The sequence below is a fragment of the Lygodium microphyllum genome, chromosome 27, assembly GCF_053477565.2.
Source record: "Lygodium microphyllum isolate KBCC chromosome 27, Lygodium_microphyllum_v1.1.10, whole genome shotgun sequence".
NCBI lineage: Eukaryota > Viridiplantae > Streptophyta > Polypodiopsida > Schizaeales > Lygodiaceae > Lygodium > Lygodium microphyllum.
In genome coordinates this window covers 90346015-90365977 of record NC_141161.1, presented here as the reverse complement: position 1 = coordinate 90365977, position 19963 = coordinate 90346015, and the positions used below count along the sequence as shown (strand labels likewise).

Below are 19963 nucleotides of genomic sequence, written 5' to 3'. Positions count from 1 at the left end.
GGGTGCTCTTTGCTCTCGATGATCAACTCCAAATTTGATAAGCCACATATATCTTTACCTAAACATTAGATAAAGATAAGTTTGAGTACTTTTAGAAGTGCACTTGGGGTATTGTATCTAGAAGCTCATTCTGAGCTTCAGGGGGAATATTGAGAAATAAGACATAGGCTAAGTCTATATCATATGTATGAGTAAATAAAGTAGAGGCTGTGTGAAAAGTGACTTTAAGGTCAAAAGCTATCTATCATTTTAGTGAGATACTTTGTGTGTATCTTGTCGACAATAGAAGAAGAGAGAATGAAGATGAAGAAGATAGATTGCTTGAGCCTCCATATCTTGTGCCATTCTCCCTTCTGTTCTGCATCCATTTTCACTCTTTTCACGCAGTCCTGGGATTCTTAGAAAAAGAGATTTCCACTCTCTTTCTTGTCAGCATGGAAGAAGAGGATCACCAGAGTCTGGAAAGACGGCATCAAACAACCTGAATGCTTTTCTGTGGAGGCTGACTCTAAACAGATTGCCTGTAAGGGCCCAGATTGCTAAGTTCATCAGGAATCAGGAAGAATCTATTGTGTACCTTCTCTGGGAGTGTCCCTAAGTAAGCCAATTTGGGTCAAGGTCAGGTCATGGCTTAAAGCAGCCAACCTGAAGGACTCTCTCTTGATGAATTGTTCTCATTGATGATCATTTAGATGCAGATCCAGCTACTTTGAAGCTTTGGAATCTCTTGAGAGCCCATGTATTACATCACATCTGGAACCGTAGGATTTGTTTTGTTTTCAATCATGATAGCAAACATAAGTCTCATTGGGATTTTAGGCTGTCTGCCAAGAAGTTACAAATGTGTTCTTAGGCATTTTCCTTGATGCAGTTCTCACTACTGTAACTACTTTACCTTTTAATTAATACAATATGACCTCACAGTTTTAGGAAAAGACCTCAACTTAATGTTTAACTAACAAGGAACTGAATTTAACAACTAATATTTTAGGTTAACCTGGTTAGCACCTCACCCGTATGTTTTAACAAACAGGGAACTGATTTTCTGATTGTGCGCAAATGGCTACTTTGACTTGTAATACAGTACATTGAAAACCTCCAATGGTCCATCCTTAAAGAACATCCACTTCAAAAAACCAATTCCAAAATTGAGATTTCAAAACATGAAAATCATAATTGAACCTCCAATGGTTAATCCTTCGAAAGCATCAATTTCATAATATACTGCATAATTGATACCTTAGACTGAATTTAACAACTAATATTTTAGGCTAACCTGGCTGGCACCTGAACTGTATTTTTTAACAGGGAACTGATTTATCTGATTGTGCACAAATGGCTACTTTAACTTATACAGTACATCGAATCTCCAATGGTCCATCCTTGAAGAACATCCATTTGAAAAAACCAATTCCATAATTGAGATTTCAAAACGTGAAGTTCATACTTGAATCTCCAATGGTTCATCCTTCAAAAGCATCAATTTCATATACTGCATAATTGATATCCTAAGTTTCAACAAACTGTTAACTGAATTTAACAACTAATATTTTAGGTCAACCTGGTTGGCACCTCACCCATATGTTTTAACAAACAGGGAACTGATTATCTGATTGTGCGCAAATGGCTACTTTTAACTGATACAGTACATCAAATCTCCAAATGTCCATCCTTCAAGAACCACCCATTTCAAAACACCAATTGCATGATTGAGATTTCAAAACATGAAGTTCATAATTGAATCTCCAATGGTTCATCCTTCAAAAAAGTTTATTTCATATACTGCATAATTGATACCCAAAGACTCAACGAGTGTTTTAGTACTCACACTATGGCATAGCCCAATTGTTAGGAATCCATAGCTTCATTTACGATTTGAAAGGTGCATTAGTGAGTTTCAAAAAACAATGCTTCTTGAACCCAAATGTAGGCATGAAACTGCAATGCTTCTTGACCCTAAGTGTAAGCATGTCACATGAAATATTAGAGTCAAATGACTAGATTTGAGAGAGAATTGCTTTGAACTTTATTCCATTTCGAGAAACTTTAGGTGTACAACAGCCTTTTCTCACAGACCTAACAAAAAACAAGGCCTATAGCAGCTAAGAAACCAATGTGTTTCCTGCTGTGATGGGAGAAAGGCAAAGTAACCTAAAACATAGCAGCATAGTGGGCCACCAGCAAGAGTAAGCATTCCTTTTGCTTCCTACTTTTGACTGATCGAAGGCCGCAATCTTTGAATTGTGTTGCACAAAGTGCAACAACGATATCATGAATCATTAATTAGGCAATCAATTCCTGCTTAGTCCTGCAAAATGGTTGCATGAACCAGCAATGAATTTAAGCTTTCTCCAAAACAAAATGCTTGCCTGGACAATAGATGATGAGGTATGCAAGGTGTTTGGATGCAGATAACCGGTTGTCAAAACTTTTTCCCCCATCAGACTTTGATGACCACATCTTGAAATAGGCCATCTAGTTCAGGCACCACAAATGTCGCTAGTCCAGTTTTAGGGTCGTATGCAATATCAGTGGTGACATTGTTCACCAAACACTCCTTTGGCTCTACTGATGAATATGCTCCAAATTTGCCAGATCCATGGACTGTCATTTTGATCAATGCACTGGGCATCATTGTACCGTTACATCCATTCTTCACTGTACCATTGCCTCCCTTCTCATTATCTTCATGGGACTGGTAGTCTAGTTCATAAATTGCACCTCCTGAGTTAAACATCTCAATGAGACCAAGGGGTGCAAAAGCGGCATAGGAGTTCAGTCTCTGTAAGACAAGAACGAATATTCAAAAAGTTAAAATCTGGCATCAGGGTCACCTACCAACAATAAGATTGAATTCTGATACCTTAACAGGTGACACTGTGTAGAGTTCAAATTCCAGGACTTCCAAAGTAACTGGTAGAACAGCATTCTTTGGGAGGCATACAAGCTCACCTGCAGATATTTGACAGCCATGAAAACAATTACAGAAGCACAAAAAAGGCATGCTTATCAAGCCAACGTCAGACAAGCAGATGAGATCAACTACCTCCTCTCTGAGAATACAGAGCACACTCTCCTGTCCAACCCTTTGGAGCAAGTTTTTCCAGAGAGTCTATGTCTATTGCACGGACACTTCCACTGACTGATTCTGGATCCGCATCATGAATGAGGTTCTTTTTGTCCACTTTACACCAGCCTGCTCCCTGGCAGTTGAATGCACCCAAAACCCCTGTATATCTATTCATATTCCAGATCTTCAAAAGGCTGCACAATAGAGCCAGGGTTAAGACTTTCATTTTGATACAAGACAATGACAGCAACAACAATAGTAGCCTCATGCAGCAGAAAGCTGATTTGCCTTAAAGACATGACAGTGAGAGAGGCAAAGACATGATAGTGATATGATCATGTCTAAGAGTGCCATGGATAGCCCATAAAAACAAGCGAAATCGTATAAAGCATTGCTTGTAAGACTTATAAAAAGTTTAACATGCAGCTTGCATACAGTGTACTGGAAACTTACCTTTTCCCATCTCTAGCAGGGTCAGTGAAAAGACAATCCCTAGTTGGCCGTCCAGGGAGTTGTGCACGTAGTATTGAACCATCTGGAAGAATCAATTTCCTCAACAAATCAAAGTCGTGGTTTCCAGGCTTGTCACTGCATTAGCATTGTAAATGAATGGTTAGGACATCAAAGGAGACCAAACAGTCTGCAAGGAAAATGGTCAAAGGGAAGATAAGAACCTGACGTAAAGTGGGCAACCACCGATAGCTCGAGCTGCTGCATGATATGCTGCAGCTGGATGAAGACTCTGCAGCAAAACATATAAGTTATTAATCTCTGCAAATGCAGTTACCAAGAAACAGAAATACCTATAAGGTAATATAAACTGCCAATGCAGACATAAGAGGCTCCCAAGCAGTGATAGATACCTGGAACATATCCCAATCAGGCTGCATGAATTCTCCAAGGAAAAGGCTATTGTAAGCCACCGAAGCAATATGGATAGTATGTGATGCAGGATCTCGAGGCCAGAAGTCATCTGAAGCTCTAACAATGGCAGTTTGCTTGATGCTGCACAGAAAGACAAGTCAGTAATTTCCCTCTCACACATTAACAAATACGTTTTACCAATGTTAAACCTCATGTCTTCTTACCTGTAGAGTCCATCTGTATTGTGACTCATACAAGCAATACATCCATTGTCGGGAAAGTTTCGAGCAACAGACATTTCAAGTGCTTGGTGGTAATGTCTTGTCAATGACACTCTGCCCCCGAAACCAGTACCTAGAGTTTCTAAGATGTTCTGAACATCAACCTTTACCCCATCCACTCCAGCTGCAGCTAGGTACGAGTGTAGCTCATTATAAAACTGGAAAACCTTATTTGGATGAGCAAGCCCAAGTCCATTGACAGTAAGGCTGTCGACATTCATGTTAGGCTGATTATATAGCACTCCTGGAGAATGTGTTGGGTAAGCCAAGGCAGTTTCATAATGATCCATTTCAGCAACACCTGGCTTGATCCCTCCCCAGTAACCAGTTATCGCATGCCATACATAAACATACCTAGAGTCATAAAAAGAAACTCAGGTGAGTAACCATGGCCAAATTAAACTATCCAAAGACATCCTTACCAATACCTTCTTATATCTCCATAGATTCACAAAACGTAGAGCAGGGTTGGAACTTACTTCAAGTCGAAGGTATCTTTCATCTCACGGACCACGTGCTGCAGGCCTAATGCTGGATCCTCTTGCCTCTCCCCATCTTTGCCATCTTTCTGAAACTTGTAATTCTCTTTGATATTGGTCAATCTTTTGGCCAGCCTGAGTAAGTATAACAATATTTTGAGTACAACTATTTTTGAATCCAACTGTATAGTGTTATATAACTGCAAAAACGTCCTAAAAGAACTTACTGTGTCCCTGCAGTTGCTTCTCCAGATAATTGATCATCATCATTCACAACTGACTGCCACCCATCATCAATAATCAGAAACCGTGCTGGAGTTCCTCCTTCACTTAGACTGCAAAAATGTGCAAATTGCGTGGTTTACTGGTTGGGCTCCACTATACTAGAGCAAGAGCTGTATCTAATCAAAAGCAACACACAGCAGGTTGTACAGATATTGACTATCTGTACATGCTGCACAAATCAATTTCCAGCATGCTATCAGCTTTAGCAACCATCAGCACCAGCCAAACTATTCAATGTGAATAACAAAAAAATGCCCTACATGTCCTTTCTGTGTGTGATCTACCTTTTCAAGCCTTGTCTCACTCCATCAGCCGATACATCAGTGTAGAAAGCATCCCATGTACACCACCCAAACCAGTCGAGAATCCCGGGCACCTATTAATAAGCACGTCATATATATGACAAGCTTGTCATGAATATCACAAGCAAACATTCAACAACTCTCATAGCCTGTGCATTGCAAACATTTGATACCTTTTTTGCTTCTCGGCGCTGAAATGTTTGCATATGCATCTCCACAGATCTGAGATCATCCAGTTCGCAGAGATAATGAATATAAGCTAGGCAAGTAGAATGAAAAGCAAGAGAATTAATTTTTGCAACTCTTAACAGCAGATAAAGACGGCAATGGACTTACTGCACTGCCTCTGCTATCACATCAAAAGGATTGGTTCCAGTGTGAAGGAAAATGCAGTGTGATCCCCCATTTGCTTTAACAGCTGTATCACCTGTGGAAAACAAGCAGAAGTATGAAGTCCACACACTTTAAAAGTTTCAGATGCCGAGCCAAAATAGTTGGAGACAGAGGAGCATACCACTCTCCATGCAGAATTGTAGCTCATCATTGTCATTTCCCTGCAGTGCTGTCCGAAATAATCCATCAATCAGCGGTAAGAAGACTGTATACAGTGTCTCAGGCTCCTCATTGTCATCGTCTCCCAGTGTCACAGAAGATCCATCTTTGCTCTCCAGCAGCAAAAACTGCGTCTCTAGAGGAATATCCTTGGCAGAGGTACCCATTCTCTGGGTCATCCACCATAGGCTGAATCTAAAGCAGCACAGGAAACGAAGATCGCTGCACCCAACTTAGGCATCAGTAAAAGGCCCTGATATGACACAGGTGCTAACTTGTTAAGTATTTTGAACAGAAAGTCGAATGGAAATTGATGGAAATAGAACATACAATTTTCCTACTTACTTCAGAACACCAAGAGTGAAGGCATGGTGACTATTGGCATTTGGTGATGATGCACCCAGAAATGCTCCTTGCACCACATCGAGGCCAGTGCTAGGAGTCAAGGTCACATTTTCAGGCACCTGGGTCAATATCTTGTTGCCTTTGATGATGAGCTGACCATTGGAAATGGAAATTCCTGCCGTCACAGTCATTGTTTCGTCTTCAGAGACCAGAGGAGGGGCCTCTGCTTCAAGCAGATGAGCGCAAAGCACGTGTTTCAACCGAGCTTGCTTCTTCTGGTGGCAGATGCGTTTTGAGTCTTCTTGTAGTTTTGCAGAGATGGAGAAGCTAGCTGTACCTGTAAAGAAAGAAGAATGTGGGAGAAAGGGATGAGTTTTCTGATAAGATGTAGCAGGTGTGGGCCACGGCAGCCCGGAAAAGATACAGCGCAGGATGGTGCTGTGTGGCTGGCTATGGTGAATGCTGCTTGCTAATTGAGGCATTTGTACTCCCTGCTTATGCCTTTGCGCATTTGAAACCGCACGGAGCATACGTAAAGGCAAAATCAATTGACACCGGAAGCGATCAAGATAGAGGGCGAATGGGCCAGGGATCAATGCCTTTTCCTCTCCCCTGTATTGGGCTCCTGATAATTTGATGGTCGATAATTCTTGATGGGTCTTCTAAAGGAAAATTACCATGAGGGGCCAGAGACCTAAGAAAGAGAGATGGCTATGCTACTACTGCACTGAATTTGACGTGCATCTTTCAAGAAAGCAGACATGCATCGAAAGAGATGATGGAAACAAAGAGCTACCTGTGCTCCAAGCGACACGAGGGTTCGGAGCCTTCGATAAGAATCAGAAGCCTGAAAAGCAGATACCTGAATGAGAGTGAATGAAGAATATGAACTGGAGATTGATATGTGTGAATCTCCAAGGAGGAGGAGGATTAAATAAGTGAATGAGAGATGTGAAACAAAGACAAATCAAAAATAGAGAGACAGGGTGACGGATTAAAGATACACGAGGTAGAGAGATGGGAACTTGGAAGAGATCGGGTTTATATAGGGGAGCCGAGCGGTCTCCTCATTTTAGGGGAGATTTCGTGCCGCCAATTTCGGCCGCCACGAAAATTAGACCGGAGAGAAAGAGGGGCATCGAGTCCCCTCTCTCGGTGTGACGACCGCCGCAGACTCGCTCTTTAGCCCTCGAGCACGCGACCGAGCGCCGAGAGTAATTCAAATGCACCCCGCCCGCGTGAACACGTGCTTACGCAAAGGCTCACCTCCAGGGACCCGTTCCTCCCTTCACCGAATAGGCCAGACGCGCACCGCCAGTGCTCGAAAAAAACCTAGGTTTACTGTAATCACACCTTCAATTTTGAGATTTCGCCTAAATTTTTTTATTTTTGAAGGTTCGGCCTGCCTTAGAGTATTATAGTTAATAGTTTTTCATATTTTTATTGTAGAAATTCGGGTTTTTAGTGTATATGAAGTTCACATAAATCATTAATTTATCTATTATTTTAAAATCAATATGTTTTATAATTTTAAAAATGTAAACCTTACATTCTAAAAAAAGAAAGAACTACAAGGATAAAAACCACAATTTTCCACCTAGAGGCTCACCGCTCAAATTGCAATTTGCAATCTTATCTTTTCAAGTTCTTTGTTCTCTGACTCATGTCGCCAGTCATGACTCATGAACAAGTAAATGTGCTCTTGCTTAGCTCAAGACTTGAGCTCAAACTTTGGTATGTAATTGCTTCTCTCTTTCTTGCCCTCTTATGTGTCTGTCGTTATAGAATCTGAAGGTTGAGAATGGTACTCGAATCAATAGTTGCAGTGACATGTCTACAGTGCTATGTGAAGCGGCAAGCCTCTTTTCTGTAAGCGTAGGTTGTAGCCTTCACCTTGTATGAATGAGAGAGAGAGAGAGAGAGAGAGAGAGAGAGAGAGAGAGAGAGAGAGAGAGTGTGTGTGTGTGTGTGTGTGTGTGAACTGACAACATCAAGCGAGTCATGAGTCTGGACGACTTTGTCTTGCAGCTCCATTTTTTCGTTGGTGGCACGGCCTTGTATTTTTGTCGCCGTTGTAGTAGAGTTGTTTTTTGGTGCAGGCAGGGTGAATACACAAAGAGAGAGAGAGAGAGAGAGAGAGAGAGAGAGAGAGAGAGAGAGAGAGAGAGCTCAGAGCCCACAACTCTGCGAGAGAGAGAAAAAAAGAGGTGGAGAACTTAAGCTGAGGACTCGCGAGTCTGTGACCTTGCAGGCTGCAACTTCCAAGCAAATGCGTTCACTAATCAGTGTGATGAATCAATCTCTCTATCTCTCTCGCGTGACAGGTCACACAACTTGTTGAGTCGTGAGTCCCAACTCCCCACCTATGACCTATATAATTGAAATTGAGTCCTGACTCCTGACCTGTTCACCTATGTTATCGAAATTTGATTGACCAATGACGAGTCCTCAATGCTCACGAGTCAATAGACTCATGACGCGTCACGACTCACGTAGCATGATAGGCACAAAGCAATTCCAACAACAGCTAAGTTGCTAGAATCATTGGCATCACATGTAGTTAATTTAATTGTTTGATTTTGAAAAAGAGGTTAATTAATCATCTCTATGTTTTTATCACAAACAAAGAGGATTTGAATTTTGTGCATGTTGCAAAGAAGGCTATAAACTTTCAAAGAGGATTGGTCATCAAACACAAAAAGGTTTGATTTTAAGCTCTCTCTTTTGCTCTCTTTTTTCTTTTTTATTTAGATAATGCATTATAAGTAATATATATTCATTATGTTTTATTTGACAAGTTTTATTTCTTAAAGGAATACCTTCAAGCACTACATATTATGAGCTAGTTGTGACCTTAAGATGTGACTTTCGATTTTATCTTAGTTTTACATTTCAACTATCGAGTAAGTCTTTCCAATGACTTCAAGATTATCTAAACAAACGACTTTACTTGGCTTGCCTGGTTTTTCAAAGCATATTGTAGTCAATAATGATAAAGGAAAGAAAAAATTAGAAAATGTGGTCAATGATGAGAAAGCAAATGAAGTTGAAGTACAAGACCTTGGAATCAATGAAGCTAATCGTCGTAAAAGAGCTAGGTTGCTTTCAAACGATAAATGGAAATCAGAGTTTGAATGGCTTGATTTTGATAAAAACCAAGCAATAATTTTTTGTAGAATTTGTAATGAAGATAAACATTGTAAAAATTAATTTGGAACCATAGGGGCTATTAATATTCAACATAGTGCATTAGTGGATCATGCCCAATCCAAGAGACACCGAAAATTGTCATGAGCATTGCACAGTGGAAAAAAAGTTTTGAAATGGGAGTATCTAAACATTTTGAGGTTGTAGAGGATACCATGAAAAATTTGTTTCGAGTTGCTTACTTTGTAGCACAAAATAACCTTGCTTTTACAAAATTTGTTCCTACCCTTAACCTTCTTAAGGAGTACAAGACCCTAAATATTCCAAATAACATGTATAGTAATGATAAATCTTGTGCCACCTTTACCCAATACATAGGAAAAGAACTAGAGGAAAGTTACATTACATATGTTAGGCAATCACCTTATTATGGTATCATGATAGATGAATCAACCGACATATCGGTGGAAGATAGCTTAATTGTTTATGTTTCTTATATAAAAAATCATAAATCAAAAGTCTCATTTTTAGACCTCTTAGAGGTTGGTGATCGAACTTCTAGTGGACTTTTTGCCTCATTGAAAAAGTTGCTATTAGAGCATAACCTTGATGAGAAAAAATTGATTAGTTTTGGTTCTGATGGTGCTTCAATTATGATTGGTAAAAAAGATGGAGTTGCAAGAAGGTTAAAGGATACATATGTATTTCTAATAGCTATACATTGTGTTGCATATCTCACTAACTGATGCCAGGAAGCATATTCCACGGTGCATTCCATGAGGTTTTGTGGTGGATTTTGTAAAATTATATTTATTCACCGGGGCTCGTACACAAGGTGGATTCCTTGTGCGAGAAGTTGACAAGGACACTTATCCTTTTTAGGCGTCAAATTAATTTAATATGCACATGGGTGATTCTAAAAAATACATATTTAAATTAATAGACGTTTGTGAGTTTAGAGTGCACTCGTATTAAATTAATGTTAGGACAAAGTTCCAACCTATTTATTTATTTTGTAGCTGAAGACTGCTAGGTATTCACTTTTGTTGGTTTAATTTTACTATTTTCTAACAATTGTGAATGCTTCAGTTGATGTGGAAAGCAGGCGATGGTGGTGTTGGGAAGCACTGGGAGATAGCGTGTATTCAAATTACCTAGAAGAAATTATCATTTTTTATGGGCGTGCGCTTTATCATTAAAGGCGTGGCACTAATTATTTAGGTGCGCTTGTTTATTGAAGCGCTTGATAAATATTTATTATTTTATATACGCATAGGCGCTCGGTTTAAATATTTCATTATTTGACATTGTATTAGGGCGCAGTCCGACTTTTGGAGTGTCCAATCGCTTTATTCTTTATTTGGACAAAAGCAAACACAAAAGTAAAATTGGGCTATTTTTTAGCTTAGAGATTAATAAATTTATAAATACATGCCTTGTGGAGCGCTCACACAAGGCATGGGAGGAGATTGTAGCCAATTTGTCTCTTTTCTTCATGTCGTACAAATCTTTCTTCTTGTTTTATACGCTTTAGTAGAGTTCTTTGTTCTTAGGGACCTTCCGGTGCTCGCTACACACGCATCTAACATCCGATTCACGTACTAGTAGTATCAAAGTGAAGCTAAGATCAAGGCTTCCAATCACTTATCATGTCGCGTGAAGGTGAAACTTCTAGAATGAACGAGCTTTACAGGCAGTCTCGCGATGAACCGTCAATACCATCGTGTTCTTGGCGGTAAAGAACCCCTTGTTGTGTTGTTGGATCGTGAAGGATCACTCTCTAGCAATGGAGGATCACTTCCCAAGCTCTTGTATCAAGACTTTTTTTTTTTCAAAAGACACAGAGAAGAAAAAAACTTTATTAAGATTAGCTTTTAAGCTTTACAAAGCTTAAGCTCTCCAATTCAAATGTTAGCGGGGGCGGGAGGATATTCTCAACGGCGCGAATTTGGCATCAACGTCCTCTTGTCCTGCGTGCTGCCAAAACGATTTGATTAAGCTTTTAATAAAGCTTAAGCTTATTAAGCTTTCTAAAGCTTCAAAATTTTTCAACTTAAACCTTTCCATAGCAGTTGTTCACACTGAATTAACCTCGAACCCGCTTTGCAACTTCAACAAGCCTCTGTTCACACTTGCGCTGTGACAGCGACAATTTCCAACAAGCAGATTGTTATACACAGTCTACATGGAAGAATTATTTGTTGGAAAAAGACCATCAATTTTCGTACCCACAAAAGAAGCAAGATCACAAAAAGCCAAGCCTTCTAAACCCAAACTTCAGCTACGCTCATCCCTTTAACGAGATTTCGAGTGTGTGAGGTTGTTAGAGATTTTGCAGGATGTCCAATCAAACTAAGGAAGATTTTATGGCCGAAGGTGATTTACCGGAACCAACTATGGAGCAGAAATTGGACCTCATTATGATGCAACTTCAAGAGAAATGAAGAGCACGTCAAACTTTGCAAGCTCAATTGGCTACTCTTCAATGATCCACTGGTGCTGATCAAGATGGAGCGCAACCCAAAGATGTTATTTGATATACGATCGATGCGGCACTCAAAGCATAGTCTATCAGGAAAGAAGCCAAGATAAGTAAAATAAATTTCAAATTCCGTACTTTTAATGGGCTATGTGATGGAAAAACTATTCTCGCTTTTATCAGTTAGTTTGATTATTACTTCCATGAAGAGCAGTATGCTGAGAAAGATAAACTCAAATGTGTCACTAACCATTTAGTGAATAGAGCATCCTTATGGTCGACAATTGTCCATAAGAGTATTGATTGTCCTACTACTTGAAAGGACTTTCAAAAGAATTTTTTGTAAAATTTTCTTTCACCTCATTTCCATGAAAAAACAATCAAATAGTGAAATCTTTTGCAACAAAGAGATCGTGAACCTATATACGCAATACACTGAGCGTTTCTGGAGTGCCTTACTACAACTTCAAATGCTTGAAGATGTTCCTGAGGCGATCCACAAGTGTAAGTATATGTCCGGTTTACTTGGTCACTTCTATGCGGAAGTGAACATGTTCAAGCCAAAGACTTTGGAGAATGTGATTTCTTTGGCCCATGATGCTGAAGAAAAAAATCGTAGACGAGAAAAGCGACCACAACAATCTTCAACTAACAGTAACTTCGGTACAAAGCAATTCAATTCTAACTTTCAAAAATTCAATCAAAATCGCTTTGTTCCTTCTTCTTTTCATAAATCCTAGACGCGACCCCCTACTTTACCATCAAACATAAATTCAAATCCTAAGCCTTCTTTCCAGCCAAATCCCAACATACCTAAACTTCCAACCATTACCAATAATGTTTCCAAAGCCAAGCCTATAGTTTGCTACAAGTGTCAACAACTTGGACACTTAGTAGTAAACTGTCAATCCAAGAAGCCAACTGTTCACATCAACTACTTGGGAGCAACTGAAGATGAAGACCATGAAAAAATGTCAGATCTCACAGAAGATGATGATAATATCGATACTACTTCAGATACTTTACCAAGTATGCCAAATCTTCATTCATTATTAACGATGAAATGTCTTGTGCATGGTCACGAAAAGATTGTTTTACATGATGATGGGAGCACACATGATTTTATTTCTACAAAGTTGCTAAAAGAATTAAATTTATATATTGTTCCAACTCATTATCGCATAAAAGCTACATTCTTAGGCACTAGATACAATGGTACATAAGAAGTTCATGATTTAGAAATTAAATTTGGTGATTATGTTGAGCACAGAAATTTCTTGGTTGTGCCTTTGCAAGCTAGTGACATTATTTTAGGAATGCCTTGGTGTCATAAATATAATCACGATATAGATTATTCCACACATTCAATGAAAATTCATTCTAATAAAAGACAAATCACATTACATGAAACACATACTCTTGATGATTTTCCATTGCTTAGTCACACACATGCTAAACGTGCATTAAGAAAATGTAGCAAATCATACTTAATATGGGTGAATGAAATTGAAGCTAAGAAAAATCAGATGCATCCTAGGCATGCACAATTTTTTTCACAATTTAAAGATTGTTTTGTTACTGATTTACCCCCTAGTTTACCACCTACATGCCTTGAATATCATAAAATAGATTCAATTACAGGTTCACAACCACCATGTGAAGCACCTTATGGACATAATCAAATTGAACAAAAAGAAATCCAAGCCCAAGTTGAAGAATTGTTAACCCGAGGACTTATTAGGCCCAATAGTTCTCCTTTCTGCTAGTCAAGAAGAAAAATAATGCCTATAGGATGTACATTGATATCGTGCCCTAAACAAGATCACTATCAAGAATAGATATCCGATCCCTAGGATAGACGATCTCATGGATAAACTACAAGGAGCCACTATTTTTAGCAAAATAGACCTCAAATCTGGATATCATCAAGTACGATTGGATACACGTGACATTTTCAAAACCACATTTAGAATTTAATTTGGTCATTATGAATTCCTTGTTATGCCTTTTGGTTTGACTAATGCACCAGCCATATTCAGTCGTATGATAAATCAAATATTTTTGAAGCATCAGCATTATGTAATTGTTTTCTTTGATGACATATTGGTTTTCAGTAAAAATAAAAATGAGCATTATGAACATTTATCTTTGGTTTTCAAATTATTGAAAGAGAATCAATTATATGCTAACCCTGAAAAGAGTGAATTTTTCCAAATCCAAATTGAATACTTAGGACATATTGTTTCTTCTGATAGTATTCAAGTTTATCCTAAAAAGATAGAAGCAATTTCAAATTTTCATTGCTTGCATTACCTTTAACGAAATTATTAAAGAAAGGTGTTGCATATAATTGGTTTGATAATCAGCAAAAGTCTTTTGATTTATTGAAATATACTTTAACACATGCACATGTTTTACAATTACCTGACTTTAATCGACCATTCTTTCTAGTAGTCACTGATGCTAGCGAATTTGGAATAGGAGTTGCCCTTATGCAAGATTCACATCCATAGCCTATTCTAGTTGCAAAATTAAACCCTCTAAGCTGAAGTATTCTACCTATGATAAGGAATTGTTAGCTGTAGTACATGCTTTACGTCAATGGAAACACTATCTAATGGGATCTGAATTCATGATCAAAACTGACTAACAAAGTATCAAACATCTTCTTAGTCTGCCACAAATCTTTGACTGTCATATTAAATGAGTTGCTTTCATTCAAAGTTTCCATCCACTTATCCAATATCAACCCGAAAAAGAGAATGTTGTTGCCGATGCATTGAGTAGAAGACCAAATATCCATAATATTTCCGTTCTATCTTTTGATTCTCTTATCCCTATGAAAGATACCTATGACCAAGACCCTAGTTTTCAAGTTGATTGAAATAAATTAGTTGCTAATAACTAGATTTCGATTGATTCTTTGTCTTATTTTGATGGATTTATGTTTTATGAGAAAAGATTGTGTGTCACTGTTCCATTTAGATCATTTGTGTCGCACGAAATTCATTGTCCCCCATATCAAGGCCATAGAGGTATTATTTCTACTTTAAGAACATTAGTTGAAGATTTTTACTGGCCACAATCGGAATCTGATGTTTCTAACTTTATTTCTGAATGTTTAATTTGTCAACGAGTTAAGCGACACCATGTTAAGCAATATGGTTTGTTAATGTCTTTACCAATTCTTGAACAATTGTGGGAACATATTTCAATGGATTGTATAACTGGTTTGCCTAACACACAAGCTAATCATGATATGATTTGGACTATTGTAGATCGATTGAGCAAACATGCATATTACCTACCATGCAAGAAAATATTAATTGCATCTTAAGCTGCATAATTCTTTTTGAAGACTATTTTCACTAATCATGGTTTGCCAAAAGTTATTATTTTAGATCGTGATTCTAGATTCTATAATAATTTTTGGACTACCTTGTTTGCTAATTTAGATACTAAGAATGATTTCTCATCTACATTTCATCCTAAAACCAATGGGCAAACAAAAGCTACTAACAGTACAATATTAGATCTTTTGTATGCATATACAATTTCAAAACCACAAACATGGGATACACACCTGCATTTACTTTAATTTGCATACAATAATACACCATATATAGCTACACATAAAGCACCTTTTGAAATCATTTATGGATATCGATTGCCTACACCTGTTACATTGTTGTTAAACAAAGTTAAAGCTACTGACGATATTGCCAATACACATGCTACTATTTTTTCCGAAGTTAAAGATATGCTTGCGAAAGCCCAGCAATCATACACTAAACAAGCAAAGAAGAGAAGAAAAGCCATGAGTTTCAATATTGATGATTATGTTTGGTTATGCATTGAAAAGAGAAGATTACAAAGTGTTGAGAAACACTTTGTTGTTAAGTTAGCCCCTAGATTTTATGGACCTTTCAAAATCATTCACAAAATCAATGACAATGCATTTAAATTACAACTATCCCAACAGTGGAAAATTCATAATACTTTTCATATTAGTTTACTATGAGCTTTTAGAGGCCAATTACCTGTTCACCCTGTTTATGAAAACCCTCCTTTGTTAGAAGAAGAAGCTGAAATACTTGAACCTGAAACTATTCTAAATACAGACTTTATGACCACTAGAACTGGCCATAGATATTTTAGATATTTGATAAATTTTAAAAATCATACTGTTGAAGAGGCCCAATGGATGCACACCCGCGACCTAAGTGCTTACCCCTCATTACTTGCTCCACATTGATCTAATAGCAATTGAGGACAATTGCTATCCCGCCTCGGGGGTATGATGCCAGGAGGTATATTCCATGGTGGATTCCGTGAGACCACGGGGAGACATATTCCATGGTGGATTCCGTGAGGTTTTTATTCTACGGTGGATTCCATGAGGTTTTGTGGTGGATTTTGTAAAACTATATTTATTTGCCAGGGCTCGTACACAAGGTGGATTCCTTGTGCGAGAAGTTGACATAGGCGCATGTCCTTTTTGGGCATTAAATTAATTTAATGTGCATGTGGGTGATTCCACAAAGGGTGCTTTTGCAAAATACATATTTAAATTAATGGACATTTATGAGTTTATAGTGCACTCGTATTAAATTAATGTTAGGACAAAGTTCCAACCTATTTATTTATTTTGTAGTTGAAGACTGCTAGGTATTCACTTTTATCGGTTTAATTTTATTATTATCTAACAATTGTGAATGCTTCAGTTGATGTGTAGAGTAAGTGGCAGTGGTGTTGGGAAGCATTGGGGGATAGCATGTATTCAAATTACCTAGAAGAAATTATCATTTTTTATGGGCGTGCGCTTTATCATTAAAGACATGGCGCTAATATTTATTTAGATGCGCTTATTTATTAAAGCGATTGATAAATATTTATTATTTTGTATGCGCATAGATGCTCGATTTAAATATTTCATTATTGGACATTGTATTTTGGCACAACCCAACTTTTGGAATGCCCAACCACTTTATTCTTTATTTGGACAAAAGCAAACACAAAAGCCAAAGCATACTAATTATAAAATTGGGCTATTTTTGAGCTTGGAGATTAATAAATTTATAAATACATGCCTTGTGGAGTGCTCACACAAAGCACGGGGGAGATTATATCCAATTTGTCTCTTTTCTTCATGTCATGCAAATCTTTCTTCTTATTTTATGCGCTTTAGTAGAGTTCTTTTGTTCTTGAGGACCTTCGGGTGCTTGCTACGCACGCATCCAACATCCGATTCGCGTACCACTCCTTTGTGCTAGTAAGGCAATTGCAAAATTTTCATAGGCAAAACATGTAGATTCCACTTTGAATGAATTTGCAACTCTCTTTAGAAAAAGTACTATTCGAATAGAAAAGCTTAAGGTTTTACAACAAGAGTTTGACTTGACTTTTTTTATCTTGATATAATACACTCAATTCGTTGGTTAAGTAGACATAAAGTCCTTTGCAAGTTTTGTGACTTGGTTAAACCATTGCTCGAGTATTTGAAGGTAGAAAATAGCTCAATTCTTGCTAAAGTTTCCTCATTTGAATTTATATATGTCGTACATTTCTTAGGAGATCTATTTTCCCATTTTTACAAGCCTGAGTAAACTTTTCCAAAAAACATATGTAGATGTCACTGCAATCCTTGGCATAGTAGATGCAGAAATAGTGGCTATGGAGTTAGAGTTTATCATGAGACCTAGCTTGGATCTTAATGCCCTAGAGTTACATAGTTGTGGATATCCCTTTATTCCTAACTATGGGCCCTCAAAAGGTCTTCTATATGAGTTGAGATTTTCCATAAGAGGTCCTAAGTATAGGAGCATTGAGCTTGTGCATGATCAAAGTGGCTCTGACCTTGAGAAAGCAATAGCTTTTTAGAAGACCTTCACTACTCATGTTATAGGGAACTTGAGAAAAAGATTTGATGATAGCTCAATCCTAGGTCACTTTAAACTGTTGTCTTCAACATGTTATCCTCCTACCAAAGAGTTTAGAAAAGAACTAAAGAATTATGGAGGTGATGAAATAGAAAATATCATAAAATTTTATGGGGTAGATCAAACTTTAAAAGGGGGCATGTTTTTTGAAAGAATTATTGATCCTATTTGTGTGAGAAAACAGTTGAATGGAAAGGATGGAATTTTAAAAGCACATGGTGCTATATTAGTAATAATGAAACTTTGAGAGAGAAATATGGATCATTATTAAAGCTTGCTTAAGTAGCCTTAGTACAATGTTGTAGCACTGCTATTTGTGAGTGTGGCTTTAGCATCCAAAATGTGATTAAGAGAAAATTAAGAAATTCTCTTACTACTAAAAGCACATGTACTTTAATGAGAATTTCTATTGAAGGTCCTCCAATGTCTGAGTTTGACTTTGACAAAGCAATTACATTATGACACAATGATGTGAAGTCTTCAAGGCATGCTCACATCTCTGATGTTGATTAAAATGTAAAATAAGCATTATAATCCATGTATTGATTCACAAATCACAATTTCTATAAGCTACTTTGGTGTTCTTTTGGATTCTCATGTCTAGGTGAAGATATGAAGATGAAAAGAAAGTGTGCCATATTTAGAGAGCCATGGATGTTGTATAAGTTCATGACTTACGAGTCACAAAGGCAAATGAAAGCCCTTTTCTAATATTCTTTTGGTCTCTCCAAAATGATACAATGAAGACTTCCTTTGGAATTTATCTTGTTACTATGTTTCAATATCATTGCAATTTGGACCTTATAAAAATTGTGATTTGTCTTTTACAAAACTTTTGAACATTTAATGAATGAGTTTTCGAAGTGTTAAAATTTGGGTTGGCCCTAATTTTATCAAGGAAAAAATTATTTCACCTAAGTCTTTGCATTTAAATTTGAAACCTATGAGTTTGCTACTTCGAAGGTTTCACAAGCCTTGGGAAAATAGTTTTTTTCGAGCACTGCGCACCGCCGAAATATTGCAAGCCACGTCGTCCCGCTGCCCACGTGACTATTTTATTTTCACGAAAAAAATTAGTATCACAATCCACGTCATGATATTAGCCATCCACGTAGATATCGGCTACCGACAATACTGTCAGCCTGTCAGGGGGTCCTGTTTTATCCAATCAGATCTTAAAATTTTAAGGCTTTTCTTGAAAATTTTAAAAGTATTTTTATCCTATAAGATTCTTAGGCTTTTCTTAAAGCCTTTTGACATTTTCAAAGAAATAAAATAAAAGAGATACTCGGGCTTACGTCAGAGACTGTTAAAAAGCTGGGGTGAAACTTGAAAGAGAACCGGTGAGTGTGACGCGGAATATGACCCAAGCAGAACCTCTCGTGGGGGATACCTGATTCCCGATTCTTCTTCCGGCGTACAATAAGATATTCGGTGTCGTTCTTATCACAGCAGCCCAGTCCAATGTGTGAGTGGTGACTATCAGAGACACGTGAATCTCCAAAATATCGTTACTTTACGGCGTATAATTGATGTAAAGAGGACCTTTGTTTTTCTTTGACGCTTTCAAGCGGCTGTTCTCTTTTTTTTTTTCCAAAAAAACAATTAATACCCCCGTCACTGCTAACAAACCGTCTTTTTAGTGTATTTTTTTCAGGCAAGATTCTAAAAAACTGGTTGAAATTGAATCTAGTCTTGATGAAAATTGGCTATTTTTTTAGCATTTTAGTGATAAAATCGGCTATTTATCTCCTTAAATCGGATGGGGTTAAGCTTGCTCCTTTTTTCTATTGGATGGGAAAAAAGTTTTTTGTGAGCACTAACCCCCATGCGGCCATGTAGCCTAGTGCGTCTCAAGGCCCTCAAGGATACTGGATGGTCAACTTCCAAGCCTTATATTAATCGATTAGGGAGAACAAGAATCTAATCTACCATGTCACAGAAGCTCATGGAAATGACCCCTTGCCAACCAATCGAAGATTCAAAGTTCTCAATGCTAGGGAAGCAAAAGAGTGCCCTTTGCATTCAATGCAGCAAAAAATGTCACATTCGCCAAACGAACAAAGGTGACATTTGTAAACTTAATCTATATTGTGTGCCATTTGTGAATATTTTGCAAACTACAAACTTGGGCACGTGTGAAGCCTCTCTTATATAATCTCTTAAGAAATATGTGGCATGGTTAGATCCACCATCAACCTTGTAGGTCATTTTGTGTGT

At 37.7% G+C, this 19963-nt stretch overlaps 1 protein-coding gene and 1 pseudogene across 9 annotated transcripts; one reads left to right on the top strand and one right to left on the bottom strand.

The window, feature by feature from the left end:
* Positions 1-2002: 2002 nt before the first annotated feature.
* On the bottom strand, positions 2003-8538 carry LOC148012594 (putative galactinol--sucrose galactosyltransferase 2). Of its 9 annotated transcripts, none has more exons than XM_087669682.1 (18): positions 8165-8538; positions 7788-7966; positions 7183-7519; positions 6975-7025; positions 6179-6515; positions 5796-6055; positions 5618-5708; positions 5455-5503; positions 5264-5355; positions 4922-5029; positions 4695-4829; positions 4159-4569; positions 3934-4075; positions 3745-3812; positions 3524-3658; positions 3047-3264; positions 2864-2952; positions 2003-2782 (listed from the first exon to the last, which is right to left on the bottom strand). In XM_087669682.1, exons 5-18 carry the CDS (start codon positions 6367-6369, stop codon positions 2441-2443), a joined length of 2331 nt encoding a protein of 776 aa, XP_087525808.1. In that variant the 5' UTR covers positions 6370-6515; positions 6975-7025; positions 7183-7519; positions 7788-7966; positions 8165-8538; the 3' UTR covers positions 2003-2440. The 9 variants fall into 9 exon arrangements, with proteins under 9 accessions (XP_087525808.1, XP_087525809.1, XP_087525805.1 ...); XM_087669683.1 differs by having other exon boundaries at positions 7445-7519; XM_087669679.1 differs by having other exon boundaries at positions 6975-7519.
* Positions 8539-8998: 460 nt separating this feature from the next.
* LOC148012593 (uncharacterized) lies at positions 8999-18205 on the top strand (annotated as a pseudogene).
* Positions 18206-19963: the final 1758 nt, after the last annotated feature.

What these genes read in the sequence shown, in the direction of transcription:
- LOC148012594 (XM_087669679.1), bottom strand. Translation starts at nt 6,369, where the DNA reads ATGACTGTGACGGCAGGAATTTCCATTTCCAATGGTCAGCTCATCATC. An exon ending in AAAGATACCTTCGACTTGAA is followed by an intron (nt 4,570 to 4,694) that starts GTAAGTTCCAAC and finishes TTATGACTCTAG; the next exon opens with GTATGTTTATGTATGGCATG. An exon ending in CTGATTGGGATATGTTCCAG is followed by an intron (nt 3,813 to 3,933) that starts GTATCTATCACT and finishes GTTTTGCTGCAG; the next exon opens with AGTCTTCATCCAGCTGCAGC.